This window comes from Thunnus albacares, chromosome 24 (genome assembly GCF_914725855.1).
Source record: "Thunnus albacares chromosome 24, fThuAlb1.1, whole genome shotgun sequence".
Taxonomy (NCBI): Eukaryota; Metazoa; Chordata; class Actinopteri; order Scombriformes; family Scombridae; genus Thunnus; species Thunnus albacares.
The window spans coordinates 20,040,092-20,061,998 of record NC_058129.1 but is presented as its reverse complement, the minus strand read 5'-3'; the positions used below and the strand labels follow the sequence as shown (position 1 = coordinate 20,061,998).

Genomic DNA, 21,907 nt, shown 5'->3' with positions numbered 1-21,907 from the left:
TCAGTGTTTAGAGTCTGTTACATTTATGGGGGTTACATTAAGAATGGAGACAATCAACATATTTCTTTTTTTCTTGTATTAACTTGTTACTGATTGGTTAGAGCGAAATAAAACAAAATTAAAGCTGCAAGCAGCGCTGAACAGGCCCTTGCCCTTCTGTGCACGTCAGGCTGCGGTACAATCGAAGGCTTCTGTCACGGGCGTGTAGATGTCGTCAGACCCGAGCTGATTTCAGACAGTGCAAGAAGGAGATAAACATCACTTCCTTTGTCCACTATTTTGCCTGCTGCTGGAGCTGCTTTACTGGAATTTCATAGGGGGCGCTGTTCAGCCAGTTTGCATCACTGATGGAATATTGTCATGTAGACGTGTTCAGGCCGGGACTCTTATCAAACATGTAAAGTTTGGTGCAGACTGGAGCATTTACAATAAAGTTATAGCAACTTCCTCTGTCATGGCGAAACATCAAATCTCAACGGTGTGAGGATGAGAGTTTTCTGCAGGGTGAGACATGTCTGTCTCGCTCACACCTGTGGCATCAAAATTATGCAAGTTTTGGGCCCATTCACTTGAATTTCAGTTAGTAAATTGAAAACTCTTGATGAGTTTGTGTGTAAAACAAATTAATTTCCTAATTTTCATCAAGTCTATTTTTAGAAAAGTAAAGACTTTTAACCCACATGACCTGGTCAAAGTGTGATTGATATGTGTACTGTCAGGTGTGTAGAGACAATAAGTAACTGCAGCTGGACACAGAAAAATACTCATATATTTGAATGGAGAGTGTGAGTGAACCGCTAGGTGCTCGGGTCCTAATAAAGGAAAAACTGCAGTACAGAGCTACAAATTTTAGTTTTGAGGGTATTTTTCTGCAGCACTTTATCACTAAACTGTCACCCTCACTCCATGTTTCCCCTCATAGGTCATCCCCACTACTGAATTATAACTATAAGACCTATAATTATTGTAAAATAAATGATAATAACATCATACAAAGTTTGTATATAATGTACTGTATGTATATAGGCCTTTCTGCTGTATCCTACAAAAATGAGCTGCATTCAACCCTCACACCAGTGGCAGCTGGTGACTCACAAAATTGGGGAGGACAGGAGGAAAACCAACATGGTATCAAACAAACCACATCAAACTATATCATTGTCCCCCACCTCATATTGTGGTGGCCATTTTATTTACATAGGTGGTGCTAGAGAGCACATTTGGGCACTTTGGGGGTTAATTTTTACATTTTATCAAATTTTTTACCAGACCTGATGTGCGTGCCAAATTTGGTGAGTTTTTGAGCATGTTTAGGGGGTCAAATTTAGGTCTGAAGTGGCGGAATAATAAGAAAGAAAGAAACAAACACACGAAATACAATACAATACTTTCGGTGCTCAGGCCCTAATAACCTCTACTCCAAAACAGAAATCTGCTTTCATGGATACAATGTCTTGCAGCTATAAATGCACTCAGGAGGCATTGTGATCAGATGTCAGAAGGTGTAAATGCAATCCATACAGCATGACACATTGATAAGAAACAAAAGGTCCCAGTAAGGTGAAAGGTCACCTGACTCCACCTCTTCCTGACAGCTAAAGCAACCTCCGTAAAAGCTCCAAGTAGTAGCAGTAACTACAAGTCTTCCCCTGCAAAAAAAGTGAATGACGTCGGTTGATGGCAGCAGTTTCTGTGACCTGGGACACCATATGTTTGTTGACAAGTCCGCCAGGTCCGCCCAGCTCATTTGCATATTGGGATCCTATCACAATGTGGGCACAGCTGAGAAAAGCAGAAGGCGTTTTAATAGCAGGTGTCAATGCAAAGAGCCATTGATCAGATGTCATTATCCAGATAATGTATCCAGATACACATCACATGTTAATAGCAGGTGTAAATGGGGCCAGTGTGTCAGAGACTCTGGAGAAGGACAGAGTGCCAGCAGGACAGTCCACATAAGCTCCCATACTTTTCACTACAAACATGTTTTACAATAAAACTCTATCATTCAATACATAAACAACACAAGAAAAAATAATAGTCTTATTATCATTATTTCCATTTCACAGAATAATCATCAGCCTTATTTAACAAGTTTCAAATGCTGCTATTGGTCCAACCAACATAGATAATATGTTGAATATATTATAATTCTATATATTGAAGCATAAAAGTGTCATCCTTCCATTTAGTCTTGATTTATCTTTCTAAAGTTTAGCTGCGGCAGCATTATTTGGATTTGTACTGATTGATAGACGTGCAGAGAGTGAAACTGCGCCCCCTACAGGTCAGAAGGAAGCACTGACATATGAATGAAAATGTGTTTAGTTGAAGTCATCCAGATTGAATAGTTGGAGTTTGTTTGTGTCTCAGCTGCAGGCAGCAGCAGCGTGAGGACAGACAGCAGGATGAAGACGCTCAGCAGCCGACGACTCGTCATGTTTCAGCCCAACTGAAGAATCAAACACAACAACAACACGTGATCAGAGGATTTGAAACTCTGAAACTTGTCATCATTTCTCTTCAGCGCAGCATCAGTCTTTCATTTCAAACTAGTTTGAAAATCTGGTTTACCTTCTACTTCAAGCTCCTGAAATCAAACTAACTCAAATCTGACAAAACCAAACCAAGAGCTTGTTGATTCTTTTACTTTCTATTTTATATTATTCATTTCATTTATTATTATTATTATTATTATTATAAGAGCAGAAACAGATGTGATTTGTCTTTTTGATTGGAGATAAATGTCCAATCAGAAGCAGAGACATCCAGATATTAAAAGAACAACATAAAAGCAGCAAATATACAAAAATCCCTGAAATAAAGAAGCAAATATACGGTTCAGATTTCAACATAAATGTGGATTGTAAAGCTGCGACACAAATAAAGTTTGATTTTCCAACATGTGAAAATGTTCAGGACTGTAAAATCAGACACATGTTTATTTCTGATAATAAGAGTTTCTTAACGGACTGTAAAAGTCTTGTTTGGTGACATTTGGAGAAAGATTTAGTTTTTCCAAACCTGCATGTTCAGCATGATGGAAATAGAAAACAGCTGTTAGTTTGGATGAAGTTTGACAGCAGGAGTCCAGATGTTTTCTTCATCTTTCAAATGAAGTGAAAAAGAGAAAAATGAGAGTTTTTCTGTGATAAAGTAAAGTGGAGAACTGTACCTGGATCTGTAGATGTGATGGTTTCTCCTCCATGCTTGCAGCTCTGTGTGCAGTCTGTGTTTGGATGTTGAGCTGTGAGCTTTTGACTTTCTTCTTGGTTTCCTCTCTCAGCTCCTCGTCACATACCTGATCTGACCTCTGACCTCTGACCCGCTGATCGTCACAGCAGAAGAAGACAAACGGACGTCTGTATTCACTTTGTGTGCAGAAAGTTAACCGACACACGTGTTTCACTGTTTTCTTCCTGGAGAAGAACACACTTGCTTTTTGTCCAAAGCACATTTTCCAAATATAACTATTAATGTTGATGATTTATATCAAAATGTGACTTTTCATTCAAAGTTGAGTTGTGTGAAGGTTGTAGAAATGAGAAACTGACCCTGCGCTAAACTGTGTGTGAATAAACAATATAACTATTAATAATGTTCAGCTTATTATTAGAGTGCCATTTTTCTGAATCTGACAATAAAGATCAAATGAAAGCTTCTATTATTATTTATAATCCTTTTTTATTGGACATAACAGGTGATACTGCAGTTCCATTTATTTCTGCCTGAGTAACATAAACATACAAATGATCAACTTTACTTGGTACAACACAAAAACAGGAAATAAGAAACATTTCAAACAGATTGTAAACAGATTGATGATCCTGTAAATGAGCTTTTTATTGTGGATATTTAGTAAGGCGCTAAACTGTCAGCTGTTTGTCCTCTAATATTCTGTTCACATACAGCCAGAGCTGCAACAATTAGTCCATTCATTGATTATCCATCAACACTAAATTAACACTTAATCATCATTTGAGTCATTTTGAAGCAAACATTTTCTGCTTTTAGCTCAGGTGTGAAAATTGAATGCTTTTCTTTGTCTTACATGATAATAAACAGAATATTTGACTGTTCTGGACTTTAGTTCAGACTAAATGAGACATTTAAAGACGTCGCCTTTGACTCTGTGAAATTACAACCAGCATTTTACACAATTTACACAATTTCCTGACATTTTATAGACAAAACCATGAATTGATGAATCTATGAATCATAATGTTTATTTACAGCTCTACATGCACATCCAGCAGAGACACATAAAAACATGTCACTTTCTGAATTGACTATATGATTAAAAAAAACAACTAATTGAACAACAAATAAGAGTAAAAACAACAAAGAGCCTCTATAGGCCAGCGGATACTTACTGTCATTATGTGTGTTATAGTTAGTCGGCAAAACTCTTCCAACATTTTTAAAAACCTTGGTCACAACTTGAGGTTTCAGTAAACTTTCAGCCGCTGGTGGTTTTCTCTCTGAGAGCTTCTGAGTTTCACTGAGACTCATAAGGATCAAAGCCACGACCTCCGAACCTCCAAACAGTCCTCTAACAGACTGAGCTATCTGCTCTGAGAACATCAGCTTCTTTTTTACAGCTTTTTAAATGTCAAACAAACTGTCAGTCATGTGGAAACCATGTTGGTTTAGAAACTGCATTTACAAGCAGTGAGAGATCAGGTTGGTACTAAATAACATGAGAAAGTTTCTCTAACAGGAGGAGACTCTTCCTCCTACAGAGAACACAGAGACACTGAACCAGACCCGACCCAAAACCCAGCACACAGAGGCTGAGTGAATGTGGTGTTGAAGGTGTGGAGGTGGATCAGTGTGTCAGAGGAGACTCTGTAGAAGGACAGAGTGCCGGCAGGACAGTCCACATACACTGCTACTCTGTTAGAGACAGAGGAGGAGGAGGAGGAGGAGGAGGAGGAGAAGATGAATGTTAATATCTTATTGTGACGGACAAAGTGACGACCATCATCAGAGCAGTACAGACTCCAGGACTGATCATTAAATCCAAACAAACAGTCATAACTGTCTCCTTTCCTGCTGATTCCTCTGTAACTCACTGATATATAAACCAGTCTTCCTCTCCACTCGACCTCCCAGTAACAGCGACCAGTTAGATCATTTCTACACAGCAGCTGAGGCCAGTCATCAAATCTGTCTGGATGATCAGGATATGACTGATCCTCCTCCTTCACATTTGTCACCTTCCTGTTGTTGTCAGACAGTTTGAGGTTTCTGTGTGCTGTGTTTGGATCCAGTGTGAGTTGACAGAAATCTGATGGAGAGAACGAGACACAATACAGCTGCAGTTATTGATCGATCATCTGATTGATGATGACATCATCTTCATCCTCAGTAGGATGTGAATGAGTGATGTCACAGTTTGAAGTTTGCTTTGTTTTCATGAATGAAATGAAAAACACACTTACACTTCCTCAGACCTGGTGTCAACCATCGGACTCCAGCAGGCTGCAGCCTGAAAGGAGGAGGGGGGTCAGAGCAGCACGTTCTCTTTCAGCATGCAAACATGGACGTTACATCGCTCTAGTCTACTGTTTGATTATTCTGTTCAAATGTGGGGTTGGGCTTTGATAGACTTTGATCCAATCTGAATCCAGTATCCCAATCCTTCTGAAACCCTGATTGAATCTAATCAGGTTGAACTTTCAACATTTACAGGAAACTTCAGTTAGAAATAACAACAAGTCAAAGATTGAGTTGAGATGTGTGATCAGCTCTGACAGAGAAAATGTTTCCAGCTCTTCCTCCTCTATCAGACATTGTCTCTCCATACACTCAAAAACATCATTCATGCCATCATTTATTATTAAGCATTTGGATTTCTGTCATTTCTGTTTTGTTTTGTTTTTTTAAAGATTAGCAGCCACACATTCCTCCGTTCCCCATTGCTTCTATTCATCTGTTTAGCGTCGTCAGGTTAGGCTAACCTATTGTTGCTAACTCTGGAGCTAACCCCCATGCTGCAGCATTTATTAACTGACTGACACACTTTAGTCTGTACTGTAAAAAAGACGAGAGAAAGAGAGAGAGACAGCAGCAGTGGTCGAGCGAGCTAGAGAGTGAATGAAGACAGAGAGGGAGCGCTGGTAGAGAGAGTGCCGGTGAATCAGATCAATAAAACGTTATTTTCTGATTGTTTCACAGCCGTTATGTTCCGGAGGACAAATAGACACGCCCACACCTCCACGCCACCCTGCGGCTGAACGCCGCAACACCTGATTGGGTCTGAATACGACCTTACTGTTCACCTTTTCCTCTGCTCTGCTCACATTCACCGTCACTTTTCTGACGACCGGTCTCTCGCTTAAACACTCGCTCACGTACTGCCCTTTTCTTTAAAAGGAGCTACGCAACCTGCAGTTTCCATGGCAACGACACAGACTTCACAGATTTCTGAATGAATGGATATTTGACGTTATTTTTGGCATTTCCTGTTATAGCAGAAACACTGTTCATAGTTTTCAAAATGATACATTTAAAATACATTGGGTTTATTCATTTAAAGTGCATTAATTTGATGCATTTTAAGTAAATTGGGGATATTGCATAAACCTGGTTATTATTTCTTTTAAACAGATTGGATTTATTAATAAGAATACATCACCTCTCATTCCTGCTTGTTTAATTTATGTTTGAATTATAAAAATGCTTCATGTTAAGTTTATTAGTTTGTATATGTCAAAACTATGCAATTCAAATGGATGGAAATTTTATATGTAATTGAAATACATAAGTCTTACATATTAGGCCTAAATATTTTTTTGAGTGTACCTGAGAGTCTCCAGTCTCCAGCGTGGATCCTTCAGTCCAGCAGACAGCAGCTTCTCTCCTGAGGCTCCTGGATGATTGTAGCTCACATCAAGCTCTCTCAGATGGGAGGGGTTGGAGCTCAGAGCTGAGGCCAGAGAAGCACAGCCTTCCTCTGTGATCAGACATCCTGACAGGCTGCAAACACACAAAACAACACACATGTCAGACAGTCTGAGAGTCCTGCTGTGTGCAGTCAGATACAACAACAAACTGTCTCCACACTAACTAACTAACTAAAAGATGAACTGAATCAGGGAGCTCCAGAAAGTTGAGCATCCAGCCAGATGGGAAAAGTCAGCAGCTGAGGGATGATTCAGCAGCATGTTTTTAGATGTGAACCCCCTAGGGGGGTCCGGGGTCATGACCCCCCAGGAAGAAAATGTTTTCAGCTTTAAAATGTGGATTTACAGTCGATGTTAGCAGGAGGATAAAGAGAAAAACTCACGTTAGAATTAATGTAATCTGACTGCTACAGAAGTAATGTAAGAGGGACATCAGTTCACTGCACACAGCCAAGAGAGCAGAGCCGCGTCCAAAAGTGGATTAAAGTGCATTAATCCACCAAACAATAAAGTTCATCACACAAAACTCAGTGTTTCTCAGGTTGTGCTGAACAAAACTCAGGAGACTCAGCAGCACAAATATTCCTGTTCTCTATTTCTGTTTAGAGTCTTCAGGTTAGGCTAACGCACTGATGCTAACAATTGATGCTAACCTACTGATGCTAACATACTGATGTTAACACACTGAAGCTAACCCACTGATGCTGAACCATTAATGTAAACACTGATGCTACCCCATTAATGCTAACAATTGATGCTAACCCTCTGATGCTAACAATTGATGCTAACAACTGATGCTAACAATTGATGCTAACAACTGATGCTGACCCATTAATGCTAACACACTGATGCTAACATACTGATGTTAACCCACTGATGCTAAAAATTGATGCTAAAACACTGATGTTAACCCACTGATGCTAAAAATTGATGCTAACCCACTGATGCTGACCCATTAATGCTAACACACTGATGCAAACAAGTGATGCTAACCCTCTGATGCTAACAATTGATGCTAACAACTGATGCTAACAATTGATGCTAACAATTGATGCTAACAACCGATGCTGACCCATTAATGCTAACACACTGATGCTAACAAGTGATGCTAATCCACTGATGCTAACCCACTAATGCTAACAATTGATGCTAACATACTGATGTTAACCCACTGATGCTAAAACTTGATACAAACAACTGATGCTAACCCACTGATGCTGACCCATTAATGCTAACACATTAATGCTAACATACTGATGTTAACCCACTGATGCTAAAAATTGATGCTAATCCACTGATGCTAACACACTAATGCTAATAATTGATGCTAACATACTGATGTTAACCCACTGATGCTAAAAATTGATGCAAACAACTGATGCTAACCCACTGATGCTGACCCATTAATGCTAACACACTAAGGCTAACATACTGATATTAACCCATTGATGCTAAAAATTGATGCAAACAACTGATGCTAACCCACTGATACTGACCCATTAATGCTAACACACTAATGCTAACATACTGATGTTAACCCACTCATGCTAAAAATTGATGAAAACAACTGATGCTAACCCACTGATGCTGACCCATTAATGCTAACACACTAATGCTAACATACTGATGTTAACCCACTGATGCTAAAAATTGATGCTAACCCACTGATGCTGACCCATTAATGCTAACACACTAATGCTAACACACTGATGCTAACCCACTTATGCTAACAATTGATACTAACAACTGATGTTAACCCACTGATGCTAATGTTTGTCTTATTGATTCATTGGCAGCAATAGTGAGGAGATTACATTATTACTACAAGAGTTGATAGAATAGCCCTACCCTCCCACTACTGAAGGCATATGTGAGGCTGTCCACAATATAAATGACATCTTCAACACAACAGCAAATAAAGATCAATTCAAACTACGTACAAACAAAAGAAAAACAACAAAAAAGAACCACTGGTTTGACAAAGAATGTCAAAACCTGAAAAAACTAGTTAGAAACAAACAATCATATACGCCTTCAGTATTGTGAAGCACTTAAGACATAAAAATACAACCAGAAGCAAAAAGATAAAGCATAGTGAGAAACAGCTGTGCCTACTTGAAGAGAGTATAGAGTCTAACTGGGACTTCTGGGACCAGTGGAACTCTGTCTGTCAGTCTGAGCCTGAGGAGCTGCTCATACAGGACCGAGACATATGGACTCAACATTTTCACACCTTATTTGGACCAAAACCACCAGGAACTGACTTACAAACCAAACAAATACTGGAAAAACTACTAAATATGGAATTGATATTCAAAGACCACCAGACCCCCCTAGATTTCCTCGTTACTATCAACCACCTGAAAACAAAACTGAAGACCCTCAAAAGCAAAAAAGCATGTGGGCCTGATGGGAGACTAATTGTGAGTGTGGGATATTTTGCTGAGAGTTGGAATAATGGTCTTATTACAGCTATATTTAAAAGTGGAGACAGATTTGAGCCTCAGAATTACAGCTGTGTCAGCAGCTGTATGAGCAAGCTGCTCTGCAGCATCATCAACTCCCGTATAGTTGAGTTCCTCAATGAGCACAATGTCCTGCATAAAAGTCAGATTGGATTCATGTCTAACCATCACACATCTGACCATATCTTCACCCTCATCACTCTCATTAACACACATGTGCACCACAATAAAAAGAACATTTATTCATGTTTTGTAGATTTGATTGTATTTTGCATGAAGGGCTCTTTTATGGATTATTAGAGAGTGGCATAGGGGATAAAACCTATGATCTAGAAACTTCTCTGTGCGCAGCTGCCTAGCTAGCATCTACTGCTAGCATCTACAGCTGGCCTGCATGTGAGGTGTTTAGGGAACATAGGTAAATTGTAGCATCTACTGCTAGCATCTACCGCTAGCCAGGCTATGAGGCGTTTAGGGAACATAGGTAAATTGTAGCATCTACTGCTAGCATCTACCGCTAGCCTGCATGTGAGGCGTTTAGTGAACATCGGTAAACTGTAGCATCTACTGCTAACATCTACCGCTAGCCAGGCTATGAGGCGTTTAGGGAACATCAGTAAATTGTAGCTTCTATCACTGGCCTGCATCTGAGGCATTTAGGGAACATCGGTAAATTGTAGCATCTACCGATAGCCTGCGCGTGAGGCGTTTAGGGAACATCAGTAAATTATATCATCTACCACTAACCTGCGCGCAAGGCGTTTAGGGAACATTGGTAAATTGTAGCGTCTACCGATAGCCCCAGTGTGAGGCGTTTAGGGAACATCAGTAAATTATAGCATCTACCACTAACCTGCGCGCAAGGCGTTTAGGGAACATCTGCAAGTTGTAGCGTCTACTGATAGTCTGCATCAAGAGACAGTCCACTGAAATCATATTTTTCTCTTTTAAATCATTTAGCAGTGACTTTTACAGTGGTTTACTTTCAGTATCAGGTTTAGTTATAATTCCAATCAGTTTCCACTATATATTAACACTGTTTACTACAAAGAACAATATAGTCTTAGGACTTGAAAGTTCACTAACATTGTTCAAATGGTCTGGAAAGGATGCAAAAACTGAATCACATATTCCTTCACACGCACAATTTGTCCAGTTCTGTCAAAATCATCTGCCTTGAAATGACAGCTAAAGAGAACTGTAGTGCCATTTGGCTCAAAATCCTTCCATCTGACAGCTATGGCCAAGCTAAGGCTGGGCGATGTAACCGAAATCTCATATTCCGATATAGGTAATTTCATATTCTGATAATGATAGCTATCCTGATGTAACATATTTTAATTCAGTGAATAAATAATTGGTCTGTTGTGTGTGTGTGTGCAGCGCAGCAGAGGAGAGACGAACAGCGGTGGAGAGTTGATGACAACTAAACTTGTTACATTACTGTAAGTGCAATAAAAGCTTTGTGAGTAAAAAGCCAAGAAGTGTAATTTATCAATGTAATCTGTGCAAAAGATTCATGTGATTTGAATCACAATGAAATAAATGATAGAGCATAATATGAAGAGATCACATCGTCACATGATATAGATCGTCATATCACACAGCCCTAGCCCAAACTTTCTTTAGTCCAGGATTTCTGGGGAATCTTTGACAAAAACAAGGCCATCTCAAGATGACTGAATTATGCAGCCAGTGCATTAAACTAGTAGCATAAATATGACTTACTAGATCTAGCTAATTTAGGCTAATGTTAGCTAATGTGTATAATCTCATGAGCACAAACACATTCCAGCTGATCATTTTCTTTAAAGTAAATTATACAAATAATGAGGTCACTGTTAAGCCTGCAGTGCTGAACTTTTACATATAAATGAACGTAAATCTCATGTCGGGTGTGACATTCCCACGTTGGCTGTTTGACCATTAATCATGTGGCTCTTCTTGACTTTCCAAATGTTAATGGACCAAATGGATCAAATTCTGATAGTGAAACAAGTCATTTCATTGTGATACTCAAAACAATTTATCCACTGTTTAACAGTTGCAACATTAGGTTATGGCCAGTATGTACTGCATGTGAGTAGTTTAGGGAACATCAGTAAATTGATGCCTTTTTAAAGACATCAGAGTGTTATTTAAGGTGTAAAAAAGTAATACAACACAAATGCTGTGTTTTTGTGTCAGAAACTTTGAAAAAGTTACTTCTTCTTTAATTTATTTGTTGATGTATTGTCTCAAAATATAAAAAGTGACATTTAACTTGTTGAGTGGTGTGAAGACATTATTATCAGGCCTCAATAATCAGGCAAGGAATGAGACTTTTAAAATGGGCAATTAGTAACTTGATTCCTGATTATGAAGTTTATTTCTCTGTAATTAGTAATTTCTGGTGCCTGCAATTAAAAAAAAAAGACATTTAGGAAATTTAGTACAAAGTTGGACTGATCTGCTAAAATTATAAATAAATTGGTCAGAATGTAAATGGTTTAAAAAATTTACTTCATTTTACTGACCTGCAGAAGTTAGACAGAAACTAGTTGGAAATTAAGCTGCAACAACTCACATACTTACCATGAAATTCAAGGTAAATGTTGGGATAATTTGTAGGCTGATTTCAAAGAAATTTTAAATAAGTTACTTGGTAATTATCACCTAATTACCATGAAATTTTCAGAGCTGTAAAATGAAGTGTTACCAAAACCTGTAAAATCATCTGTGGTATTAAAAAAATCAACAACATAAATAAAAGAAAACAATATAATCTGCATGAAAAGTAATTCTCTACTGCTGAAATGTTATAAAAACTGGTTTGACAAATCATATCAGCAGAGACAATCCTGCACAGGTTTAATGTTTATCCTCTAATATCATTCAGATTTTAAATGTTCATCAGATGAACAGGTTGATGAATCCTGACCTGAGATTTTCCAGTGTACAGTGTGGACTCTCCAGTCCAGCAGACAGCTGCTTCACCCCTGCATCCTGCAGGTTGTTGTTACTGAGCTCAAGCTCTCTCAGACTAGAGGACTGGGAGCTGAGAACTGAGGACAGAGCTGCACAGCTTCTCTCTGAGAGGCCACAGCCACTCAGCCTGGAGAGACAATAATGAACAAAAAGATAAATGATCTTTGTTAAAATGCTGATTCTGGACTCTTGGTGATGCTGGATATAAATTCTTTTCTCAGCTCTGGTTAAAATCTTTGCTGTTCTATTCTTAACATCTTGGAGACCTGACAGTTAAATATGACAAAATCTGTGATAAACAGACATGTAATAATGTAAATCGCATGACATCAAAGCAAAGATCAGTTTCTCTATCTCAGCCGGAGTTCATATATTTGTGCTGTAAAGTATATGAAGCTGAATCAAAGAAAGATAAACTAGAAAATTCAAACATTTTCTTTCCTGTGAAAAATAAAATCCTGGTGGAAAACTTCTGCCGATCAGAAATCCTGACATTAGAGAGGCTGAACCTTATAGTTTAGAAAAATATCTCAAAGACAAACTGTGACTTGATCTGACCTGAGATTTTCCAGTGTACAGTGTGGACTCTCCAGTCCGGCAGACAGCTGCTTCAGTCCTGAATCCTGCAGCTTGTTGTTACTGAGGACAAGCTCTCTCAGACTAGAGGACTGGGAGCTGAGAACTGAGGACAGAGCTGCACAGCTTCTCTCTGAGAGGTTACAGCCACTCAGCCTGGAGAGACAATAAAAAGAAAAAAAGTTAGAAATTCTTTATTTTTCTGTCCTGTTAGTGTTAACCCTAACCCACATTTATATCATGATAAATAAATCCAACTATCTGTGTACTTACAGAGCTTTATTGGAGGCTTTGATCACTGGCAGCAGCCTACGAAGAGCCTCCTCTGAAGCAGAGTATTTCTTCAGGTCAAACACGTCCAGATCTTTTTCTGATGACAGTAAGATGAAGACCAGAGCTGACCACTGAGCAGGAGACAGTTCATCTGTGGAGAGACTTCCTGACCTCAGGGACTGTTGGATCTCCTCCACGAGAGAGTGATCATTCAGTTCATTCAGACAGTGGAACAGACTGATGCTTTTCTCTGCAGACAGATTCTCACTGATCTTCTTCTTGATGTACTTGACTGTTTCCTGATTGGTCTGTGAGCTACTTCCTGTCTGTGTCAGCAGACCTCTTAGGAGAGTCTGATTGGTCTGCAGTGAAAGACCCAGGAGGAAGCGGAGGAACAAGTCCAGGTGTCCATTTGGACTCGTTAAGGCCACGTCCACAGCACTCTGGTAGAAACGTGTTGATTTATCTTTTATTATTTTAGACCACCAGGGTGTTTTGTTTTTTTCTGCCAGCAGATTGACTCCAGAGTTGATGAATGTCAGATGGACATGAAGAGCAGCCAGAAACTCCTGAACACTCAGATGGATGAAGCAGAACACCATTTCTTCAAACATCCCACAGTCCTCCTGTTTAAAGACCTGTGTGAACACTCCTGAGCACACTGAGGCTGCTTTGATATCGATGCCACACTCTCTCAGGTCTGAGTCATAGAAGATCAGGTTGCCTTTCTGCAGCTGCTCAAAAGCCAGTTTTCCCAGAGACTCAATCATCTTTCTGCTCTCTGGTTTCCAGAGTGGATCTTTTTCTGCTCCTCCATCATACTTGACATTCTTCAGTTTGGACTGAAGCACTACAAGGCGGAGGTACATCTCAGTCATGGTCTTGGGCAGCTCTCCTCCCTCTCTGATTTTCAACAAATGCTCCAGAACTGTAGCAGTGATCCAGCAGAAGACTGGGATGTGACACATGATGTGGAGGCTTCGTGATGCCTTGATGTGGGAGATGATGGTGCTAGCCTGCACCTCATCTCTGAATCTCTTCCTGAAGTACTCCTCCTTCTGTGGGTCAGTGAACCCTCTGACTTCTGTCACCATGTCAACACAATCAGGAGGGATCTGATTGGCTGCTGCAGGTCGTGTGGTTATCCAGAGGCGAGCAGAGGGAAGCAGTTTCCCCCTGATGAGGTTTGTCAGCAGCACATCCAATGAGGTGGACTCTGTAACATCAGTCAGGATCTCATTGTTGTGGAAGTCCAGAGGAAGTCGACACTCATCCAGACCGTCAAAGATGAACACAACCTGGAACTCTTCAAACCTGCAGATTCCTGCTTCTTTGGTTTCAGTAAAGAAGTCATGAACAAGTTCCACCAAGCTGTACTTTTTCTCTTTCTGCACATTCAGCTCTCTGAAAGTGAATGGAAATGTGAAGTGTATGTCCTGGTTGGCTTTGTCTTCAGCCCAGTCCAGAGTGAACTTCTGTGTTAATAATGTTTTCCCAATGCCAGCCACTCCCACTGTCATCACTTTTCTGATTGGTTCATCTCTTCCAGGTGAGACTTTAAAGATGTCTTCTTGTCTGATGGTTGTTTCTGGTCTGTCTGGTTTCCTGGATGCTGTTTCAATCTGTCTGACCTCATGTTCATCATTGACTCCTGCAGTCCCTCCCTCTGTGATGTAGAGCTCTGTGTAGATCTGATTCAGAGGGGTTTGATCCCCTGTTTTAGCAATCCCCTCAAACACACACTGGAACCTCTTCTTCAGGTTAGATTTAAGTTCACGTTGACATTTGACAAGAGTCTCTAAAAGAAAAAAAAACAATAGAGAGAAATGAGAAGATGTGATAGAAAATATGAATCATTAAAAATATTTGCTTATAAGTGTGGTATCTATTCAGCTCATTTGGAGTTTCACTGTATTATGGGAAGATCATTTAATAATATTCAACAAGCAGAGGGTCTGTTTAGGTGCCAGTTTAGTTAATCAGAACTGCTTATTGGATGGCTGAACAGCTTTGAAACTCTGTCACCCAACACCTTTCCAACATCGGAGCTTTTGTTGGATTGTTCTGAACCTGATGATCCAACATTCACTCCCACTTTACACAGTGATTGCTCAGGTTTGTGAAGGAGAGAAACTTCTCTCTCAAGCTTCCTTTTTAAAATTCATTGCACAGCTACTTCTGTCACTTTTCATGTGAGTATTCAGAGGTAAAATATGCTGTTTCCACTACAGGAACTCAACATGTATCCATTGTTACTGGTTCTGCTTGTGTTTCCACTGTTCTCCCCTCACTTTGAGGATGAGCTGCTGAACCTAAATGACACATAATCCAAGTTCAGGTTCTCTCAGAGGAAGGAATGCAACAGCTGGTTTAACGCAGGAATTAATAATACAGGACATGAGTTTAGACAAACATTGCAGGGAAATTAGTTTCAGTGTACAGTATACTCTGCCTACTGTCACAACTCCACACAGTTGACCAATCAGGGTGTAAAGTGGATGTGATTGTTGGTTTTGGAGCAGTTCAACAAAAATTGTTGGACTTCGCCCTCTAGAGGAGCTCTGACTATCCAACAAGTGCTTCAGCTGGAGCACACTGACCCCTTAAGAACCATTCACACCTGGACTCATGGGACTCTAATGACTGACAGGTAGATGGAATAATGACCCACATGTGAGCTTAATAATGGTGAGTTCAGACAGAACACAAAGTGAATTTTTCACGCAGCGTGTATCGCTGGGCTTTATGAATGTACTTCATGAACGTACAGAGAGGAGAGAGAAAAAGGAGAGAAACTGGAGAGAAATAATAGAAAGAACCAGAGTTCCTGCTGAGTTCTGAGTTCAGTCAGAGGCTCAACTAAACACAAACACACAGAGGCACACTCCCAAAGACACGGTTGGTGTGTCTGTTGCTAGCTGGCTAACAGCTAATGTACAGCTGGTATTTTGGCTGTTGGGCCAAATAAACACAAATGATCCAGCAGTAAATCTTGTGCGAGTAACACAAAGTGAAAATTGGCTTTGTGTTGTGTCTAAACACAGCTTTAAGGTGTAAACAGCCCTGCAGAGGTTAAACACCTGTGACTTCCCACCAGTCAGTCAGAAATAAAAAAGACTTTTGGCTGAGAGAAGAAACACCTTGAAGAATCTAAAACAAGTCCACCGACTGTTGACTGAGCACCTCTAAATATCTTTGTAACATCACATTTTTAATCTTTCCATGACTTACCTGAAGGATCTGAGATGGTGTTTGACAAACGTTTCACTAGATCATTCCTATTGATCTTCCCCAAAACCATTTTGGTCACTTTAATAGCATCTTCACAGTAGTTCTCGACCATCAGATCCACTGTGTCCATTATGTCTTTATTCTCCAGTCGACTCTTTGGGATTGCTTCGAAGCCTTCAAGGCCCCCCTCCAGCTGCAGGTGCCATTTGAATTTTTTAAAGTTGTCAGGTCCCAAATGCTCCAAACACTTAAAGAAGACCTCTTTATGTGACGCCATCTTTTGTCCTGCTGAGATCTGAAAGGTATGACAAAAATCTGTATTTGATTAACAATTAAACAGTTAACTTACTGGATTAGCAACACTGAAGTATTGGTTGATATTATTAAAATGGAACTGGAAAAGCGGGTTATCCAACCTATTTCCTGACAAAGCACAATACAACTATTAATGAAATGGATTTAGCTGCAGATGAATTTAATGATTTTTTGTTAATATTGGACCTAATTTAGCTTAAGGAGATTATTAAGCCTAGCGGTAAAGATGATGTGGAAAGTAAAACTGTTAATGTAAATAAACAATCCATGTTAATAAGGGGAACAGATGAAATGATTGACTTTGTTAAAACATTTAAGAGTAAGAAGTCTAAAGACTGGGATGGAATTGACTGACTATGGTTAAATATTATTGAGTGTGTGGTGAAACCACTTACACATATTGTCATTGTCCTGTCACAGTCCTGTCTGGTCTCATTGTGTTTTCTGGGTTTTGGTTGTCTGTTTGCTCCGTGTGTCCCTCCTGTGTTCCTGTACTCCTCCCCAGCCTGCTTTTCCCTCCACACCTGTCCTGCATCAGCCTCGTCAGCCCTGCCCTGTTCCATTTGTTCTCCCAGCCAATCGGCTCCCTTCCTGTTCTCCTGCCTAGTCACCTGTTCCCTGTTCCCTTGTTAGTTCTGTCTGTATTTAAGTCCAGTTTTCAGTTCAGTCTTTATTGAAAAGTCTGTTCATTCTGCCTGTTCCTGAGCTACAGTTGTTGTTAAGTTTCAATAAATATCTGTGTTTCAGATCCTGTCTGCCTGCCGTCTCTTGTACTTGGGTCCACCTGCCTTCACTCCATCATGACAGAACGATTCAAACAATAATGGACCCAGTGGATAAATATATATAATAAATGATTAAAACGATATATGGTCATAAAGGCAAGAAGTTCAACTTTTACACCATCAAACTAGTTGGAAACATCACATGATCATTTATAACAGTAGTTAAAGCGAGGGCATAGGTTTGGTTTAACTCTGGTAGGGACATTTGATGTTGGATGGTGTAAATAATTGTGTGTGTGTACTTGCTCTCTATCACTCTTTTCTCTTTCATAGAAACATGTTCACACACACATAAAGAGCCTGACTCTGCTAAATGTTTACTTTACCCAATATGCATTTACTGACTGACCTGAAACTGGACTGTATCATGATGTTTTCTCTGATCTTTACATTTTATTTTATTGATCGACTACTTAACTATAAATCTGAGACCAAAACTAACATTTAAAATGAACATATCATAGACTGTCACAATAAATGTGTAGAAACCTGTAGGTAATGTGCTGCTCTGTAACTCGCTGCTGTAGGTTTTCAAACCTCACCTGAGATTCTGTCCTTCTTTCATTCCTTCTTTTAATTAAACAACATGTCTGAGCAACAATCACAAATTAGCAAACATCTAACGCCTGAAATTAAATATAATATCAAATGATCTTAGTTTTGTCCAGTAAAGTCGTTTTGATTCAGTGACGTTTGGAACATTTAAACTATAAACACTAACTGCTTCAGATTCTCCACCTCACTGACTCCACTAATGCTGCTGCTGCTGCTGTTAGTCAACAATGTGTACAGCTTGAAGTTGAGGGTTGCCAGATCATCAGGTCCAGTATCCTCCATATCCTGCTCTTTCACTCTTTATCATAATATCACTCTTGTTGCAGAAAACACACAAACCTGTCAACTCTGCAGAGATCTTACTATTAATATTACGTCCAGTTAAAACAGCTGGATTGTTAGAGATCAGTAAAAATATTGGTTGGGACAATCCAGCAACGCCTTCCTCACCCAAATCTACACCCATGAGTTAAAGCAACATCTTAATAGAAAGTTGTGTGAAAGGTGTGGAGCTCAGGACAGTGAGGTTAATCTCCTGGTGGAAGCACCATCCAGTTGTTTATTGATAGATTGGAGCACACTGACCTGTATGTCGGTGGTGTTCAGGTCCTCGGTGTCGGTGGATGAGTCCGGTGGTCTAGTTGTCCAGGTTCTTGTTTTCCTCCTCCATTATACACTTGTTGTTTATTTATTGATGTTGTCCTCCTGAACTTCCTCTGCCTAATTCACTAATTGTGAATTGTTTGCTGTTAGTTGCTGATGTTTCCAGTATACTGTGGGTGTTACTGGGTCATTACTGGTAAAGTCACCTCCTAGCGTTAGAATCTACACTGCAAAAACTCCCCTACTGGAAACGCTACTAAATATTCTTTGAACTAGTGAAATTCGATCATTTCAAGCAAGAAAATCTGCCAAAAATGACTTAAGAAGTTTTCTTGAAACGAGCATAAAAATGTAGCCGCTATCAAACATGATCTAACCTTAAAACTAGTTTTAAAATCAGATTTAAGCCTGTTTGTCTTCATATTAGAAATGAACTGTCAGAAATTCAAGTTAAAGATGCTTGAAACCAGATTATTTGTCTGTAAAGTCGAGTTTATGAGTTGTGGCGTCTTAAACACTTTGAATCCACTTTTCAGACTTGTTTCTTGTCAGCTGGAGCTGAAAATAGACTGAATACCTTACTAAGACAAATGAAGAGCAGTTACCTTGAAACAAGTCTAATAACCTGCAGTGCAGATGCTGCCTGACAGGAGTATTTGTCTTTGAGGAGAAACAATAAGGTTTAATCATCCTAAAATAAGATATTCGAACTTTCTTGAATTTCCTTTTTTGCAGTGCAGTCAGATGTAAAAAGCTGATGAGTCAGCAGTTAGTGAAGGAAGCAGGTCGTCCTGCTGTTAGTTTGGCTCCATGCAGCTTTTTGACCCTTAATTTGGACCTTTTGGAATATTTGGATTCCAGTGAGGTAGAAAAACTGATATTAGAGGAGAAATGACTCTATTATTGTATTAATACTTTGATGATTGATCCAGTGTAGAAGTGTATTCAACTGATCAATTTGCACTCTTGACCTTATCTATGACCTTTTATATGCTTGAAGCACATTGTTCTGTTTTAAGTAAAGATCGTGCACTTTGTGTCGTGTAGATGAAATGAGTTTCTCATCTGTTAGGAAAGAATAGAAATGTTTCCATGAAGTGATTCCAAAGAAATGACGGTTGGAAAGAGGAACTGAATGCAAGAACAGGAAGCTGCACAAGACAGACATGACACCATATATTGAGTTGTTAGTGATTATCCACCAGGAAACAGTGCAGATAGAGAAGTGTGATTGCACGTGAGCTGCTTGTGTTGATGGTTGTGTTGGGTGGAGGCTGAAAGTCTAAAGTGTCTGTGTGATCTGTTTAATGTGCTCCTCTCTTGCTGCAGAGCTCAGGGAGCCTGTATGCATAAGCTTTAGTGATTTATTAAAGGCAGTCGTCTCTGGTATTTAGTTTCCTTTCTCACCCAACTAGACAAGCTGATATTTCAGCTGCAACAACAACAGTTGTTTGGATGATATATTTGTTTGTTGGACAGAAGGATTTTCCTTTGTAAGATGCATTCTTGCTGTGTAAAAGGAGGATTATTCATGTCTGCTTGGAGAGACGAGTAAAGTCAAACTATTCTTCTGACTCTGTGGATGTGTGAGTAACCCTTCAGTGTGAGATGGATGCACAGACCGATGTTAACAAATAGAAACGCCTCAAAACAACAAACTAAAGAGGCTCAAACTGAAATGACAACTGTATTTACTTTGATTCTCTCATTTGTAACTGAAGCTCTGTGAAATCCCCACATATAAACATGAATATCAATATAAGTTTAGTATAAATATAGTTTGACTGCTGTTTGAGCTCTGATTGGTCGGTTAGCAGCTACTTCCTCACACAGTTTGTTAGAAGACAGCAGCACTCCAGCAGAGTCAGCACACGAGCCTCAACAAACACTAACTGTCACATTGCACAAAACCTCATCTGGACAATCAGTCTTTTCTGTTAAAGGAGCAAAACTATGGAGCTGAAAATGCAACACAATGTTAATGTTTTCAACAGAGGTGTTAAATCATGGCTGAAAGAGAAACAACACTGCTCTCACACCTAACACCCCTGTATAGACACACCTGGAGTTTGATTTTCTTTCTTTTTAACTTTGTAAAAAAGCCTCCGGTGGACAGCTGTTGTAAATGAGCGTTTCTCTACAAACGCTAAATACAGTGAACTGCTGCCTGTGCATAATTGTATGTTGCAGCTCCAATAAATAAATCAAATAAACTGAACTTAACACAGTCGACTGTAAGAAAAACACTCACACAGGAAGTAGAGACTCTGCTGCAGGTTGAGAGCGATGATCTGTCGACGATCACAGCTGATGAAAGGATCAATCATCACCCTGAAACTAAACGCTCACATGTCCTCATACAGATGCTCCTGATTGGTTGGAGGTGATCATCAACTTCCTGTTACTGCTGGCCAATCACAGCCCTGCAGGGCGTCTCCTCAACATCTCTGATGCTTGTGTGAACTTGTGAAAGGTTCAAATGCTCAGTGACAGTCATAGAAATCATGTTTGTGCGTCTGAACAGATGTTCCTGTGTGAACATGGGAGAGGTATGCACCGGATTGAATAGGCAGGAAGGGATGAGGTCGGAAGATGGAAGGGAAAGGGAGGGTGGGTCGAGAAATCTGACACAAACAGGGCAGGATGGGTTGACCCGGCATAAGTAGGCTTGGCAGGTGATTAGAGGTGTGGTTGAGACCTGGTTCTGCTCCCGAACCTAAGTTAACAGGTTAACTACATTTCAAAGTCTGACTTGTACATTTGTTGATGTTTGATATGAAATAAATGAGAGTTGAGATGAAGCTCTGACTGTGTTTCTATCAGACTGAACTCAACTCAACTCTATTCTTTCTAGATATGATCCACCTGCTGTGGACAGATACATCATTCATGACTGTGAAGGTGTTTCAGCTTCTGCTTTGTGTCCAAAGATCAATTTACAGAAATCAGTTGACATGATGATGTTCAGTCTGTTCAATGAAAACACAAGTAGAGACGATGTTCAGCCTCTAACACGCACTGAGAGCCGCTTTCACTTCCTGTATTCTGAGTTATTGATGCTGATGCTTTGTGGTTATTTAAAGCTCAGACTCACAGCACAGATGTTTCCTGTTTCAGCTGCTTTAACATGGAGTCTTTCAAACTTCCTGTTTTCTAGTTTTACTTGAGTTCAGTCAAAGATAGAAGAGTCTCCGCTCCACTCATTTAGGACTTTTCTAACATCACTGCG

The 21,907-nt window shown here is 39.7% G+C and overlaps 2 protein-coding genes across 2 annotated transcripts in view; one reads left to right on the top strand and one right to left on the bottom strand.

Annotated features, from left to right (window-relative positions):
* LOC122976048 (NACHT, LRR and PYD domains-containing protein 3-like) overlaps positions 1-19,518 on the bottom strand; it is a 56,464-nt gene extending 36,946 nt beyond the window's left edge. Inside the window, exons 1-4 of the mRNA XM_044344305.1 lie at positions 18,661-19,518; positions 16,421-16,715; positions 13,190-14,987; positions 12,294-12,467 (exon numbers count right to left, since the gene is read on the bottom strand). Of these exons, the coding sequence (XP_044200240.1) occupies positions 12,294-12,467; positions 13,190-14,987; positions 16,421-16,697 (2,249 nt within the window). The 5' untranslated portion in view covers positions 16,698-16,715; positions 18,661-19,518. The remainder of the gene's footprint in view (positions 1-12,293; positions 12,468-13,189; positions 14,988-16,420; positions 16,716-18,660) is intronic.
* LOC122976060 (NLR family CARD domain-containing protein 3-like) overlaps positions 1-21,907 on the top strand; it is a 395,924-nt gene that overhangs the window by 253,531 nt on the left and 120,486 nt on the right. The gene's annotated exons all lie outside the window — the stretch shown is intronic.